The sequence below is a fragment of the Heterodontus francisci genome, chromosome 4, assembly GCF_036365525.1.
Source record: "Heterodontus francisci isolate sHetFra1 chromosome 4, sHetFra1.hap1, whole genome shotgun sequence".
NCBI classification, from domain to species: Eukaryota; Metazoa; Chordata; class Chondrichthyes; order Heterodontiformes; family Heterodontidae; genus Heterodontus; species Heterodontus francisci.
In genome coordinates this window covers 39522875-39539317 of record NC_090374.1, presented here as the reverse complement: position 1 = coordinate 39539317, position 16443 = coordinate 39522875, and the positions used below count along the sequence as shown (strand labels likewise).

The 16443-nt window shown below is 45.8% G+C and overlaps 1 protein-coding gene across 1 annotated transcript in view; it reads right to left on the bottom strand.

Moving 5' to 3' along the window:
• LOC137368642 (cadherin-related family member 2-like) overlaps window positions 1–16443 on the bottom strand; it is a 199930-nt gene that overhangs the window by 153362 nt on the left and 30125 nt on the right. The window contains exons 10-12 of the mRNA XM_068028782.1: window positions 4660–4760; window positions 4065–4268; window positions 3821–3976 (exon numbers count right to left, since the gene is read on the bottom strand). Coding sequence (XP_067884883.1) covers window positions 3821–3976; window positions 4065–4268; window positions 4660–4760 — 461 coding nt within the window. The remainder of the gene's footprint in view (window positions 1–3820; window positions 3977–4064; window positions 4269–4659; window positions 4761–16443) is intronic.

Below are 16443 nucleotides of genomic sequence, written 5' to 3'. Positions count from 1 at the left end.
AAGTATCCATCTCTGAAGGCGAATGGGTCCAGGAAAGGCTGTGGGACCTGCAACTGCTGAGGTATGTATACATTGTGGCTGCTTCCCAAGAACCATGCACACACCTGAAGGATATGCTTTCGGTGGTTGAAGACTAGTTGGACATAGATGGAATAGAAACCCTTTCTGTTGATGAAGGCTGCTGGCAGGTCCCTGAGAACATTGATGGCCACATGCTTGCAGTCGATGACATCCTGCACCTGGGGAATCCAGCAATGGCCCCAAAGCCAATCTTGACTGTCTGGGTCAGTGCAGTAGTGCACATAGTCGCCAGGCCTTTTGAATGGGGCATTGGGTGCCTCCTTGATTCACTGATGAGCAGCACACTGGAAAATCCTCCACATGTCCCCAGTGGATCCCTGGAGGCATAGGAGTTGAGAAATGAGGCCACTGGCATTGATGTCAACCAAAGCCCATGGGTCTCAGCTTGTCCTGCAGCATGACGCAGAGATCAGTGACAGCCTCCCTGGAGAGTCACAGTCTTCGCTAACACTGCTGCTTGGACATCTGGATAAGGTTCAGTCTCGGGTGGTAGGGTGCACTTGGCTGTTGGTGTGCCCTTCTGTGCTATGCCTACCCGAGGCTAGCCTTTTTGCTGGTCATGAGGTTGGTGATGTGCCCCCACTGGGGCCTGGAGCTCCCTTCCTCTGACATGCCCCTCCTCCTCAACGGGGGCCACAAGGCTTGGGTGTCCCCTCCTACGCCTCCTATCAGCATGGGCCCCCTCCCACCCTCAAAACCTGTCCCTGAGTCCTCTCTTCAGGGTATCACTGACCCTATGAGATCTTGGCCACATGCCCCCGCACTCCTGGCACCTTCCCCCCAACCCTTTTGTTCCCTGTGCACACCACCCTTCCTGCCACCACATGTTGGCTCTCCTGATGGCTTTATTAGACAGCCAGCACTGATCTCCCAATTCCTTGCCGTTCCCTGCTTCCTTGCCTGTTTCACCAGGCAAAGGCTCCGAAGCTCCTGGGCCCAGTGCGCCATTGATAAAATTCAAAGCGCCCTGTAAAACTGGAGTTAATTAGCCTTTTAAGTACCTCAATTGATGTCAGAAGTTAACCCTCCATGGTTTCTGCTGTTGGTAAAATCCGGACACGACGTTAAGATACCAGACGTCCAGTCAAACAAGGTCCACTCCCATTTTACGCACCCCCCTAATCTCCGTACTCGCTTTTACTGGCCCGGTTAAATTCCGGTCTATGTTACGCATGCAAATTTCTGTGTCACACTTGCATTAGATTTGTTTTCAGAAAACACTGATAAATCAAAATGAGCAAAGTATATAAATGAACTTCCAAAGAAACACTACTAAGGGTATATGGAAACAAGCATTCAACAAGGACTATTCAGCAAAAGCTATGAAGAGAAATTGCCTGAGCCCCTCTGCTAAACATCAGATTCTTTGTTGGGCTTCGCAAAGGTACCAGTATCCATTTTATATAGAAACTCAATAAGGCAGCATATTACACTCCATTGACTCCATGTTGGCATCTGTGACAATAACTCCCAACTTCTTTAAAGATGGCAACAACACTGACCATTCACAGTATGTGCCAGGACTGAGTGTTTTTAAGTCCCACTCGTTCCCCTTCCACTCTAATGTATTGATGAGAAAGAACTAACAAGGCTGAAAGCCGAGGAAACCATTCTTAAGAACAATTAAAGTAAATGGAATTTGGTTTTTTTGTACAAAGACATCAAAATGAATGTTTCAACTTTTTCTGATTACTTTGTTGGATAAAAATGATTACATTCAAGGGTTCTCTATTTACCAAATCATAGCATGTTACATGAATCCTGAGATAAGGGGATTGAGTAGACCAAGCCTATTGTCCCTAGAATTTAGAGTGAGAGGTGATCTCATTGAAACAGATAAAATTCTTCAGGGACTTGACAAGGGTAGATGCTGGGAGGATGTTTCCCCTGGCTGGGGAGTCTAGAACTAGGGTTCATCATCTCAGAATAAGAGGTTGGCCATTTAGGACTGAGATGAGGAGAAATTTCTTGACTCAAAGTGTGATGATGAGGTTTAGAGGGGATTCAAGCAGACATTTTTTCACCTGGAGGGTGGTGGGGATCTGGAACTCACTGACTGAAAGGGTGGTAGAGGCAGAAACCTTCATTACATTTAAAAAGTACTTGGATATGCACTTGAAGTGCCATAACCTACAAAGCTACAGACCAAAAGCTGGAAAGTGGATTAGGCTGGGAAGCTACTTATTGGCTGACACAGACACGATGGGCCGAATGGCTTCCTTTCGTGCTGATGATTTTCTATGATGAATCTTGTATTTGCATGTAGCTGAGAAAAAAAAAATCAATTGAGCAAAAATTTTAATATAGGCAGCTAATTCAGTCAGGACTGCACTAACAGTCAGGTTTGGAGGAAGGTCTTAACGAAAAGGACCTGCATTTAAATAAGAATTTATAACCAGAATGATTTAATAGCAGTAAGTACTTTTGTAGAGTTATTTAGCAATGAACAAAAGTTAATCTTTTTGACAAAAAAAAATAATTCTTGGCCCTCACTCTAAAACTTGCACTTAATCTGCCTATTTAAATTCCTAGCTAAAAAGAGATAACCGCACTCCTCTAATTCCGGCCTCTTGGGCGTCCCCAATTTTATTTGCTCCACCATTGGTGGCCGTGCCTTCAGCTGCCGAGGCCCTAAGCTCTGGAATTCCCTCCCTAAACCTCTCCTCCTCTCTACTTCCATTTACTCCTATAATACACCTCTTAATACCGAACTCTTTGTCCAAGCTTTTGGTCATCTGCCCTAACATCTCTTTATGTGGCTCGGTGTCATATTTTGTTTTATAATGCTCCTGTGAAGTGCCTTGGGACATTTTATTCTGTTAAAGGTGCTATATAAATACATGTTGTTGTTGTGACATTTGCAGACATATTTATTTATTAATTTACAACTGTGCTTATGTGATTAAGAGATGTGAGGGGAACAGTTATTTATTTATCTGTCTCCTATTATAGATGAGGAAAACAATATTTATTAACTTTCTATGAACCAATCAAAACACTTACTTTGCTCTCCTTGAACATATCACTCACAAATTTTCCAAATTTTTTCAATGACAATGGGCAGGATTTTTAGCCTTGAACGGAGGCAGACTGTCGCAGAATTTTGAGCTCCTGGCCTACTTGCCAGTTCCCTGGCTCCATCCCACCCCCAGGCGATTTTCTCGGAGGTGGAATGTGTGGAGGGGGCAGTCTGCGTTCAGCAGCAGCTGCAGGCCCCCCTGTGGAGGGGTTCCCCCACCCCCCTCAATGGTGGTCAGGCTGCAAAGGTATTTTGTATACCAAATTTTAAAAAGTTGGAGAGAGGGCACCTCCATTTTGAAGCAACCTCTCTCTCACGTACCTGCCATGGCAGCCTGCTGCTGCTTTCAAGTTTGAAGGCCTCTGATTGGCCCTCCAGCCGCAGAAGCCCATCCATCGCCCTTAATTGGTCATTGAGTGTACCCTCTGGCTACTAATTGGCCAAACCATGGAAAATCACAGGTGAGTGACTGTTTTCCATAATGCCACATGGTGGGGTTCAGAAGCCTGCAGGAAAATCCTGCCCAATGTTTCTCCAACTCATCCATAACAATGTCATGTTCTGATGCAAGGTCATGACCTGAAACGTTAACTCTATTTCTCTCTCCACAGATGTTGTCTGATGTGCTGAGTATTTTCAGCGTTTTCTGTTTTTGTTTCAAAACAATGTCATGGCGGGTCGACTTATATATTTAATTAAAAAGGATCTGGTTGAACATACCTGAAACTCTAAGAGGTGATTCTTCTCGAAGTCTAGTGCTTCAGAGTTTGCCACTTGGAGTGTTAATATTCCCTCATTATAAACAATATTTTGATTCAAGTTAAAAGCTGTGGAATCAGCTCCAATAAGAAACATTTCAAATGTTCCATTGTTACCCTGTTGGGGAGGGACAAAAGGTAATTGAGCTCAGATATCAGAAAGATGCTTTTGATGACAAAAATAATTTCAAATGAAATGAACGAACTTGATCAAGATCTTGTACAAATATGTGAAGAATGGGTGTGCCATTTGCAGTTTCCTCAGGCACAGTCACATGAAATGTGTCAGTAGCTACTCTGTGCTCTGAGTAAAATATTGGTTTATTGTCATTCACATCAAGTATTGATATTATAACTGCTGTTGCTTTTGTGGCAGATAAGTCTTTAACGCCCTTGACAAGTTCAAAAGCCTGAAATAAAGAAAACACTTTTACTTCATTGTGATTTAAATCAGTGTCCGTGCTGGAAGTTCATTTATTGATATAGTGCATAATTCCGTATGTTTACAAAGGGTGGTAAACTTTCAGGGGTGCCCAACATCTACTGGCCTCAATCATGTCAATGGAATGAAATAACAGGAGAGTTCTACACAAGGTGACTACCCTCAGACTGCGTCCAGCCAGCAATATAACATAAGAAACAGAGTAAGAATGGACAACTGAAACACTGATAAGTGCACTGAAATTTAAATCTGTGGAAGCAAATTGGTAAACTACACCTTTGTAATAATTTTTAGCAATTGTTAATGCAAAGAGATATTTTTATTATCATGGTAGACTTTCTCAGTTGTGTATGACTTACAGTGATATTGATTGCAATGAGTCCTCTCATTTCTTCTCTGTCCAGCAAAGAGACAACAGTGATCTTACCAGTTACTTTATCCACAGTAAATGCACTTGTACCTAAAGTGAGCAAATAATGTCATTACATAAAATTACAGAGAAATTATTGCACTTGTAGCTGCTTCAATCACTAATGCTGGTCATGCATTCCACAGCCTCACGGTCCATTGTGTAAAAATGTTTCCCCTGTTCTCTGTCCTAAATCTTTGCATTTAATCTTATATTTATGTCCCCTTGTTCTAGACCCCTTGACCTTGGAAAGAGTCGTTCTAGCAACTTTGTTCCATTTTAAACACCTCTATCAAATCATCCCCAAATTTTGGCTAATGAAAACAGCCCTAATTATCCAATCTGTCTTTATATTTGGATTGCCTCATCCCCAAACACCGTCTCCTGCATCAGAGAACGCAAGGCCCGTATCAAGAAACTCCCAGACTAGGAGTTTCATCAACCCCAGCTTGGGATCTGCTGGACAAAAGGCTATTAATTCTGTATCCATTACTGGTAATGAAGGCACACCCAACTTTAAAAAATATATTGATATACTCCCCCTCTCCTGAAGATTCCACCTCCACCCCAATACCTGTACCATACGTCAAGTGGCCATTCTTCATTTATGACCATAAGCAGTTAACACTTTATTTACAGAGCGTATGGTGCCGTTGAGGAACCTTCCCCACCAGCTATGAATACTGGGAAAAGGTAAGCAAACCGCCCATCATTTCCCACCCATCCATTCTGACATTGTTAAACTGGGAAATTACTTACTGCCAGCATTTGACCACAGGGAGTATCATAACTTGGTCCAAACTTTTACCTATCCCACACATGATACTCTGTGGCTTAGGTCAGTAGCCAGCAGTCAGGGGCAGAAATTCGGGCTGAACATTCCTGTTTCTAGCCCTGAGCTATGGAGGACAAGTGAAGTGACTCCACAGCTGCCTGGGAGAGATTGACCAATAAATTCAGGATCGATCTGGAGATCATCCTGCTTCATGTCTCTCATTCCAGCACTTTATCATCTGGACATTAGGGAATGGTAAAGCATATATTTACATTTATACTTAAATTTCTACGTATTGAAAATTGCACTCAGAATGCAACACAGTGGATATAATGAGGGTGAGACTAGTCCTCACCTACATCTCAAAATGGACCAGCAGCTATTGCCAAATTTGCACTGCTGAAGAATAATTTCACTCCCTATGTTTAAGCAGGAAGAATGAATAGCATTGACAGACTTTAGCAGAGGAAGTCTTTAAAAGCAGAGTCTAGCATAATTAGCCATGTTTACATCAGGTCACTGCACCTCAGTTGTAGTCCCTCTGCAGATGTTAATTATTACAAAGACTTTCAGTTATTTGTTAAAATGTAATAACAGGCACAAGGAATACAATCTGTGGGTGAACAAAGAACAAAGAACAAAGAAAATTACAGCACAGGAACAGGCCCTTCGGCCCTCCAAGCCTACGCCGATCCAAATCCTCTATCTAAACCTGTCGCCTATTTTCTAAGGGTCTGTATCTCTTTACTTCCTGCCCATTCATGTATCTGTCTAGATACATCTTAAAAGACGCTATCGTGCCCGCGTCTACCACCTCCGCTGGCAATGCGTTCCATGCACCCACCACCCTCTGCATAAAGAACTTTCCACGCATATCCCCCCTAAACTTTTCCCCTTGCACTTTGAACTCGTGTCCCCTTGTAATTGAATCCCCCACTCTGGGAAAAAGCCTCTTGCTATCCATCCTGTCTATACCTCTCATGATTTTGTACACCTCAATCAGGTCCCCCCTCAACCTCCGTCTTTCTAATGAAAATAATCCTAATCTACTCAACCTCTCTTCATAGCTAGCGCCCTCCATACCAGGCAACATCCTGGTGAACCTCCTCTGCACCCTCTCCAAAGCATCTACATCCTTTTGGTAATGTGGCGACCAGAACTGCACGCAGTATTCCAAATGTGGCCGAACCAAAGTCCTATACAACTGTAACATGACCTGCCAACTCTTGTACTCAATACCCCGTCCGATGAAGGAAAGCATGCCGTATGCCTTCTTGACCACTCTATTGACCTGCGTTGCCACCTTCAAGGAACAATGGACCTGAACACCCAAATCTCTCTGTACATCAATCTTCCCCAGGACTTTTCCATTTACTGTATAGTTCACTCTTGAATTGGATCTTCCAAAATGCATCACCTCGCATTTGCCCTGATTGAACTCCATCTGCCATTTCTCTGCCCAACTCTCCAGTCTATCTATATTCTGCTGTATTCTCTGACAGTCCCCTTCACTATCTGCTACTCCACCAATCTTAGTGTCGTCTGCAAACTTGCTAATCAGACCACCTATACTTTCCTCCAAATCATTTATGTATATCACAAACAACAGTGGTCCCAGCACGGATCCCTGTGGAACACCACTGGTCACACGTCTCCATTTTGAGAAACTCCCTTCCACTGCTACTCTCTGTCTCCTGTTGCCCAGCCAGTTCTTTATCCATCTAGCTAGTACACCTTGGACCCCATGCGCCTTCACTTTCTCCATCAGCCTACCATGGGGAACCTTATCAAACGCCTTACTGAAGTCCATGTATACGACATCTACAGCCCTTCCCTCATCAATCAACTTTGTCACTTCCTCAAAGAATTCTATTAAGTTGGTAAGACATGACCTTCCCTGCACAAAACCATGTTGCCTATTACTGATAAACCCATTTTCTTCCAGATGGGAATAGATCCTATCCCTCAGTATCTTCTCCAGCAGCTTCCCTACCACTGACGTCAGGCTCACCGGTCTATAATTACCTGGATTATCCCTGCTACCCTTCTTAAACAAGGGGACAACATTAGCAATTCTCCAGTCCTCCGGGACCTCACCCGTGTTTAAGGATGTTGCAAAGATATCTGTTAAGGCCCCAACTATTTCCTCTCTCGCTTCCCATAGTAACCTGGGATAGATCCCATCCGGACCTGGGGACTTGTCCACCTTAATGCCTTTTAGAATGCCCAACACTTCCTCCCTCCTTAAGCCGACTTGACCTAGAGTAATCAAACATCTGTCCCTAACCTCAACATCCGTCATGTCCCTCTCCTCGGTGAATACCGATGCAAAGTACTCATTTAGAATCTCACCCATTTTCTCTGACTCCACGCATAACTTTCCTCCTTTGTCCTTGAGTGGGCCAACCCTTTCTCTAGTTACCCTCTTGCTCCTTATATATGAATAAAAGGCTTTGGGATTTTCCTTAACCCTGTTTGCTAAAGATATTTCATGACCCCTTTTAGACCTCTTAATTCCTCGTTTCAGATTGCGCCTACAATCCCGATAGTCACTGAGACTGCCCTCAATGCAGCCCAGCCTCTACCAGTCATGGATGAGCTGGACATACAGTCAACCAAATCAGAACTCAGTGATGCCATTGATTCTCTAGCCAGTGGAAAAGCCCCTGGGAAGGACAGCATTACCCCTGAAATAATCAAGAGTGCCAAGCCTGCTATACTCTCAGCACTACATGAACTGCTATGCCTGTGCTGGGACGAGGGAGCAGTACCCCAGGACATGCGCGATGCCAATATCATCACCCTCTATAAAAACAAAGGTGACCGCGGTGACTGCAACAACTACCGTGGAATCTCCCTGCTCAGCATAGTGGGGAAAGTCTTTGCTCGAGTCGCTCTGAACAGGCTCCAGAAGCTGGCCGAGCGCGTCTACCCTGAGGCACAGTGTGGCTTTCGTGCAGAGAGATCGACCGTTGACATGCTGTTCTCCCTTCGTCAGATACAGGAAAAATGCCGTGAACAACAGATGCCCCTCTACATTGCTTTCATTGATCTCACCAAAGCCTTTGACCTCGTCAGCAGACGTGGTCTCTTCAGACTACTAGAAAAGATTGGATGCCCACCAAAGCTACTAAGTATCATCACCTCATTCCATGACAATATGAAAGGCACAATTCAACATGGTGGCTCCTCCTCAGAGCCCTTTCCTATCCTGAGTGGCGTGAAACAGGGCTGTGTTCTCGCACCCACACTTTTTGGGATTTTCTTCTCCTTGCTGCTTTCACATGCGTTCAAGTCCTCTGAAGAAGGAATTTTCCTCCACACAAGATCAGGGGGCAGGTTGTTCAACCTTGCCCGTCTAAGAGCGAAGTCCAAAGTACGGAAAGTCCTCATCAGGGAACTCCTCTTTGCTGACGATGCTGCTTTAACATCTCACACTGAAGAGTGCCTGCAGAGTCTCATCGACAGGTTTGCGGCTGCCTGCAATGAATTTGGCCTAACCACCAGCCTCAAGAAAACAAACATCATGGGGCAGGACGTCAGAAATGCTCCATCCATCAATATTGGCGACCACGCTCTGGAAGTGGTTCAAGTGTTCACCTACCTAGGCTCAACTATCACCAGTAACCTGTCTCTAGATGCAGAAATCAACAAGCGCATGGGAAAGGCTTCCACTGCTATGTCCAGACTGGCCAAGAGAGTGTGGGAAAATGGTGCACTGACACGGAACACAAAAGTCCGAGTGTATCAGGCCTGTGTCCTCAGTACCTTGCTCTATGGCAGCGAGGCCTGGACAACGTATGTCAGCCAAGAGCGACGTCTCAATTCATTCCATCTTCGCTGCCTCCGGAGAATACTTGGCATCAGGTGGCAGGACCGTATCTCCAACAGAGAAGTCCTCAAGGCGGCCAACATCCCCAGCTTGTACACACTACTGAGTCAGCGGCGCTTGAGATGGCTTGGCCATGTGAGCCGCATGGAAGATGGCAGGATCCCCAAAGACACATTGTACAGCGAGCTCGCCACTGGTATCAGACCCACCGGCCGTCCATGTCTCCGCTATAAAGACGTCTGCAAACGCGACATGAAATCCTGTGACATTGATCACAAGTCGTGGGAGTCAGTTGCCAGCGTTCGCCAGAGCTGGCGGGCAGCCATAAAGACGGGCTAAAATGTGGCAAGTCGAAGAGACTTAGTAGTTGGCAGGAAAAAAGACAGAGGCGCAAGGGAAGAGCCAACTGTGCAACAGCCCCGACAAACAAATTTCTCTGCAGCACCTGTGGAAAAGCCTGTCACTCTAGAATTGGCCTTTATAGCCACTCCAGGCGCTGCTTCACAAACCACTGCCCACCTCCAGGCGCGTATCCATTGTCTCTCGAGATAAGGAGGCCCAAAAAGAATTCCTCGTTTCAGATTGCGCCTACAATCCCGATATTCTTCCAAAGCTTCGTCTTTCTTCAGCCGCCTAGACCTTATGTATGCTTCCTTTTTCCTCTGAGCGAGTCTCACAATTTCACCTGTCATCCATGGTTCCCTAATCTTGCCATTTCTATCCCTCATTTTCACAGGAACATGTCTCACCTGCACGCTAATCAACCTCTCTTTCAAAGACTCCCACATATCAAATGTGGATTTACCTTCAAACAGCTGCTCCCAATCTACATTCCTCAGCTCCTGCCGAATTTTGGTATAGTTGGCCTTCCCCCAATTTAGCACTCTTCCTTTAGGACCACTCTCGTCTTTGTCCATGAGTATTCTAAAACTTACGGAATTGTGATCACTATTCCCAAAGTAGTCCCCTACTGAAACGTCAACCACCTGGCCCGGCTCATTCCCCAACACCAGGTCCAGTATGGCCCCTTCCCGAGTTGGACTATTTACATACTGCTCTAGAAAACCCTCCTGGATGCTCCTTACAAATTCTGCTCCATCTATACCTCTAACACTAAGTGAATCCCAGTCAATGTTGGGAAAATTAAAATCTCCTATCACCACCACCCTGTTGCTCCTACATCTTTCCATAATCTGTTCACATATTTGTACCTCTATCTCACGCTCGCTGTTGGGAGGCCTGTAGTACAGCCCCAACATTGTTACCGCACCCTTCCTATTTCTGAGTTCTGCCCATATTGCCTCACAGCTCGAGTCCTCCATCGTGCCTTCCTTCAGCACAGCTGTGATATCCTCTTTGACCAGTAATGCAACTCCTCCACCCCTTTTTCCTCCCTCTCTATCCCGCCTGAAGCATCGGTATCCTGGGATATTTAGTTGCCAATCATGCCCTTCCCTTAACCAAATCTCAGTAATAGCAATAACATCATACTCCCAGGTACTAATCCAAGCCCTAAGTTCATCTGCCTTACCTATTACACTTCTTGCATTAAAACAAATACACCTCAGACCACCAGTCCCTTTGCTTTCATCATCTGCTCCCTGCCTACTCTTTCCCTTAGTCACGCTGACTTCATTATCTAGTTCCTTACAGGCTTTAGTTACTACATCCTTACTCACCACTGACCTCATTTGGTTCCCTTCCCCCTGCCACATTAGTTTAAACCCTCCCCAACAGCGTTAGCAAAAGCACCCCCAAGGACATTGGTTCCAGTCCGGCCCAGGTGTAGACCGTCCAATTTGTAATAGTCCCACCTCTCCCAGAACTGGTCCCAATGTCCCAAAAATCTGAACCCCTCCCTCCTGCACCATCTCTCAAGCCACGCATTCATCCTGACTATTCTTTCATTTCTACTCTGACTATCACGTGGCACTGGCAGCAATCCTGAGATTACTACCTCTGAGGTCCTACTTTTTAACTTGGCTCCTAATTCCCTAAATTCTGCTTGTAGGACCTCATCCCGTTTTTTACCTATATCAATGGTGCCTATGTGCACAACGACAACTGGCTGTTCACCCTCCCCCTTCAGAATGTTCTGCAGCCGATCTGAGACATCCCTGACCCGTGCACCTGGGAGGCAACATACCATTCGGGAGTCTCGTTTTCGACCATCTACTCCTATCTACTCCCCTTACAATCGAATCCCCTATGACTATAGCCCTTCCGTTCTTTTTCCCGCCCATTTCCAGGGTATCCGCTACATTGATTCAAAAGCGTCAACGTTTCTAATCAAGCGAGGGCGGAGTTTTCAATTCTTAGTCTCTGGTGAAACAGCGGATCGGTAGCAGGTCAGGAACCCGATAGCTGCTGAACGGCCTTGCTGTGGCACTTTAACTGAGCCACAGCATTAACATCCTGTTTCCAGGTTTCTTGACCAATTAGACAAGGTGCACAGGATGATGACTCGAATATGTCAATGGAAGGATTCCATTGGGGAGACGGTGGCATAGAGGTAATGTCACTGGACTAGTAATCCAGAGGCCCAGGCTAATGCCCTGGGGACACGGGTTCAAATCCCACCACGGCAGCTGGTAGAATTTAAATTCAATTAATTAATTTTTAAAAATCTGGCATTGAAAGCTAGTCGAGGGAATGTCGACACTGAAACTACCTAATGTCCTTTAGGGAAGGAAATCTGCTTTCCTAACCTGGTCTGGCCTACATGTGACTCCAGACCCACACCAATGTGGTGGACTCTTAACTGCCCTCTGAAATGGCCTGGCAAGCCACTCAGTTCAAGGGCAATTAGGAATGGGCAACAAATGCTGGCCTAGCCAGCGACACCCACATCCCAAGAATGAATTAAAAAAAATAAAGGGGCCCTGGCAGGGGTCAGAAAGATTGAACTGGACATGGATTCCTGAGGCTGCAGAAACCACAGGAATGGGGAGAAAACCTTGGAAGACTGCTCCCTGGGTCTCTCACTTTTACCTGGAGGTCCTGCTGCAGAATCTGAGGGGCTGAAGTGAAGTGACCTTTCCCAAGGATGGGAGGGAGAGGCCAGCCTCTCAAACCAAGCAGGCGTGAATGGAAGAGGCCAAGGAAATGTGCAGCAGCAGTGTAGCCCAATGATCCTGGAGACAGTACACCAAGAGTTTCAAGTATCTCAGAAGGGTGGGAATGGTGAGTGGCAAAACACTTTCAGATGCCAAGCCCCACACTCTGATTTTCCCAGCATTCTCCAGCATGGCATTTCTCAGGACGATACAGCTTGGAGCTCCATTCATTCCTCTCTCTCCGGGCATCTCCTCACAGCCCCATCTGGACAGCCAACACTCACATTCACCACAAATGTTGTCCTTCCATCCTCTCCACGCAAGTCATTTCTAATACTCATAACTCTCTGTTTTCTCTCCTTGCAGAAGAGAGCACAGAGCTCCAAGCAGAGACAGAGACCCGGGGCCGAGGGTTGGCAGGAAGAGTAGGGGGGACACCATTGGCAATGTGTACCCACCTGCTCAACTAGGATGGAGGCCTGGTTCCAGGCGATTTCAAATGTTAGCAGTGACATGTGAAATCCTGAGCCTCCTGAGGGACTGGTGCTCAGAAATGTCGAGAAAGCTGATCCTCTGCCCGACTTGGGGGTCTCACCTCCTTCCAGCTGGATCTCTGTGTCCATCCTCTCTGCAGCGTGGAGCACTATGTGGCTGAGGAGAAGGCAGCTGACATTGCTGCTGCTGCTGCTGTTGGTCTTGCTGCTCCTCTTGTTCTTCGTCAGAGGTGCAAGGTAGAGCTGTATAAGCTGCTCTCAAGCTGCAGTGAAGAGTAACAGCAGGGAAGAGTAGCTGAAGGTGAGTAAAGTCCAAGGCAAGTGAAGCGACTTCGAAGAAGTTGGTGATCGCCTGTCAAGCAGTGAAAGGACTCTCTCAGAAGAAGTGCTGGGAGCACCAGCCTCTCACCTCGGCAGGACTGGAGCTGTTCAGTTTCACAATGCAAAGCCTTTCCAACTTGTCAGTTTTACAGAAGAAGCAACCCTCGCTGTGGAATGGTTGACCCTGGTGAGTTGCTGACAGTTCGGGAAATAGGTCCCCTGACTGTTAAAGCCAGAATGGTTGTTTGAAACAGCAGTTAATGACATATTTGCATAAGCCAGTTACTTACCCAATAGCTCCAAGGGGGGTTCCCTGCTCACCTGCAAATCTGCCCAGGTGAAACCCGGAAGTGGGTGGGATTGACCCGCGATCAGTTTGAGGGGATTTAACTCCCCACCTGCACCCAAAACCTGCCTCTCCCTTTTTGAGAAAATTCTTCCCATAAGTTCAAATCCCACCAAAACAGCTGGGGATTTAAAATTCAGTTAATAAAATAAATTTGGAATAAAAGGCCAGTCTCAGTCATGGTGCCCATGAAACTACCAGATTGTTTTAAACACCCATCTGGTTCACTAATGTCCTTTAAGGAAGGAAATCTGCTGTCCTTACCCAGTCTGGCCTTTTTTTAACTGCAGACCCACAGTAATGCAGCAATGTGGATGATTCTTAACTGCCCTCTGGAATGATTTAGTAAGCCACTCCGCTGTATCAAACCATCACAATAAGAAAGTCAGACAGACCACCCGGCATTGACCTACACAACGGACATGACGAAGGCACACCCAACCCAGTCAATCCCATAAAGTACTCCTAGCTATGATACAAACATACAAATTAGGAGCAGGAGTAGGCCACTCGGCCCCTCGTGCCTGCTCCGCCATTCAATAAGATGATGGCTGATCTGATTGTAACCTCAGCTCCACATTCCTGCCTACCCCCGATAACCTTTCACCCCTTTGCTTATCAAGAATCTATCTATCTCTGCCTTAAAACTATTCAAAGACTCTGCTTCCACCGCCTTTTGAGGAAGAGAATTCCAAAGACTCATAACCCTCTCAGAGAAACAAATTCTCCTCGTCTCTGTCTTAAATGGGTGACCCCTAGTTCTAGATTCTCCCACAAAGGAAGCATCCTTTCCACATCCACCCTGTCAAGACCCCTCAGAATCTTATATGTTTCAATCAAGTCGCCTCTTACTCTTCCAAATTCCAGTGGATACAAGCATATCCTGTTCAATCTTTCCTCATAAGATTCCAGGTATGCTTAGTCTAGTAAACCTTCTCTGAACTGCTTCCAATGAATTTACAGCCTTCCTTAAATAAGGAGACCAATACACAGTACTCCAGATGCGGTCTCACCAATGCCCTATATAACTGTAGCATAACCTCCCTTGCTCTATGGCAGCGAGGCCTGGACAACGTATGTCAGCCAAGAGCGACGTCTCAATTCATTCCATCTTCGCTGCCTCCGGAGAATACTTGGCATCAGGTGGCAGGACCGTATCTCCAACACAGAAGTCCTCGAGGCGGTCAACATCCCCAGCTTATACACTCTACTGAGTCAGCGGCGCTTGAGATGGCCTGGCCATGTGAGCCGCATGGAAGATGGCAGGATCCCCAAAGACACATTGTACAGCGAGCTCGCCACTGGTATCAGACCCACCGGCCGTCCATGTCTCCGCTTTAAAGACGTCTGCAAACGCGACATGAAGTCCTGTGACATTGATCACAAGTCGTGGGAGTCAGTTGCCAGCGTTCGCCAGAGCTGGCGGGCAGCCATAAAGGTGGGGCTAAAGTGTGGCGAGTCGAAGAGACTGAGCAGTTGGCAGGAAAAAAGACAGAGGCGCAAGGGGAGAGCCAACTGTGTAACAGTCCTGACAAACAAATTTTTCTGCAGCACCTGTGGAAGAGTCTGTCACTCTAGAATTGGCCTTTATAGCCACTCCAGGCGCTGCTCCACACACCACGGACCACCTCCAGGCACTTACCCATTGTCTCTCGAGACAAGGAGGCCAAAGAAGAAGATAACCTCCCTGCTTTTGTATTCAATTCCCCTCACAGTAAGCAATACTAATTACTTGCATACTAACCTTTTGTGCTTCATGCATGAGGACACCCAGATCTCTCTGCATCTCAGAGCTCTGCAATCTCTCACCATTTAGATAATATGCTTCCTTTTTATTCTTCCTGCCAAAAAGGATAATTTCACACTTTCCTACATTATACTCCATTTGCCAGATCTTTGCCCACTTAACCTATCTATATCCCTTTGTAGCCTCCTTGTGTCCTCTTCACAAGTTACTTTTCTACCTATCGTTGTGTCATCAGCAAATTTAGCAACCATACCTTCAGTCCCTTCATCCAATTCATTTATATAAGTTGTAAAAAGTTGAGGCCCCAGCACTGATCCTTTTGGCACACCGCTCGTTACACCTTGCCAACCAGAAAATGACCCATTTATGCCTACTCTCTGTTTCCTGTTAGCTACCAATCTTCTCTCTATGCCAAAATGTTACCCCCTACACCATGAGCTTTTATTATCCACAATAACCTTTGATGTGGCACCTTATCAAATGCCTTCTGGAAATCTAAGTAGAGTACATCCACCGGTTCCCTTTTACCCACAGCGCATGTTACTTCTTCAAAGAACTCCAATAAATTGGTTAAACATGATCTCCCTTTCACAAAATCATGTTGACTCTGCCTGATTACCATGAATTTTTCTAAGTGCCATGCTATAAAGTCTTTAATAATAGCTTCTCACATTTTCCCTATGACAGATGTAGATGGCCTGTTGTTTCCTGCTTTCTGTCTCCCTCCCTTTTTGAATAAAGGAGTTACATTTGCTATTTTCCAATCTAATGGAACCTTCCCCGAATCTAGGGAATTTTGGAAAATTAAAATCAACACATCAACTGTCTCACTGGCCACTTCTTTTAAGACCCTAGGATGAAGTCCCTCAGGACCCGAGAACTTGTCAGCCCACAGCTCCAAAAATCTATTCAGTACAACCCTTTAAGTGAAAGAAATTCTCCTCATCTCAGATTTGTTTATATAATTCTGTCTCTTCTCCAGTTCCCACCTGCTCCTCAATAGCTGAGAGAATGAAGCAGTCTGGACTAAAGGTTGTCAATGCTGCTCAATACCACACAGCAGGAGTTTACCCTTTGCACAGTGGGGTGTCCCAGTGCTCATTACTTCCTAGAACAGATGACAAACTGGTATCAGCAAGTTCATAGCTAACAGGAATTTGTTT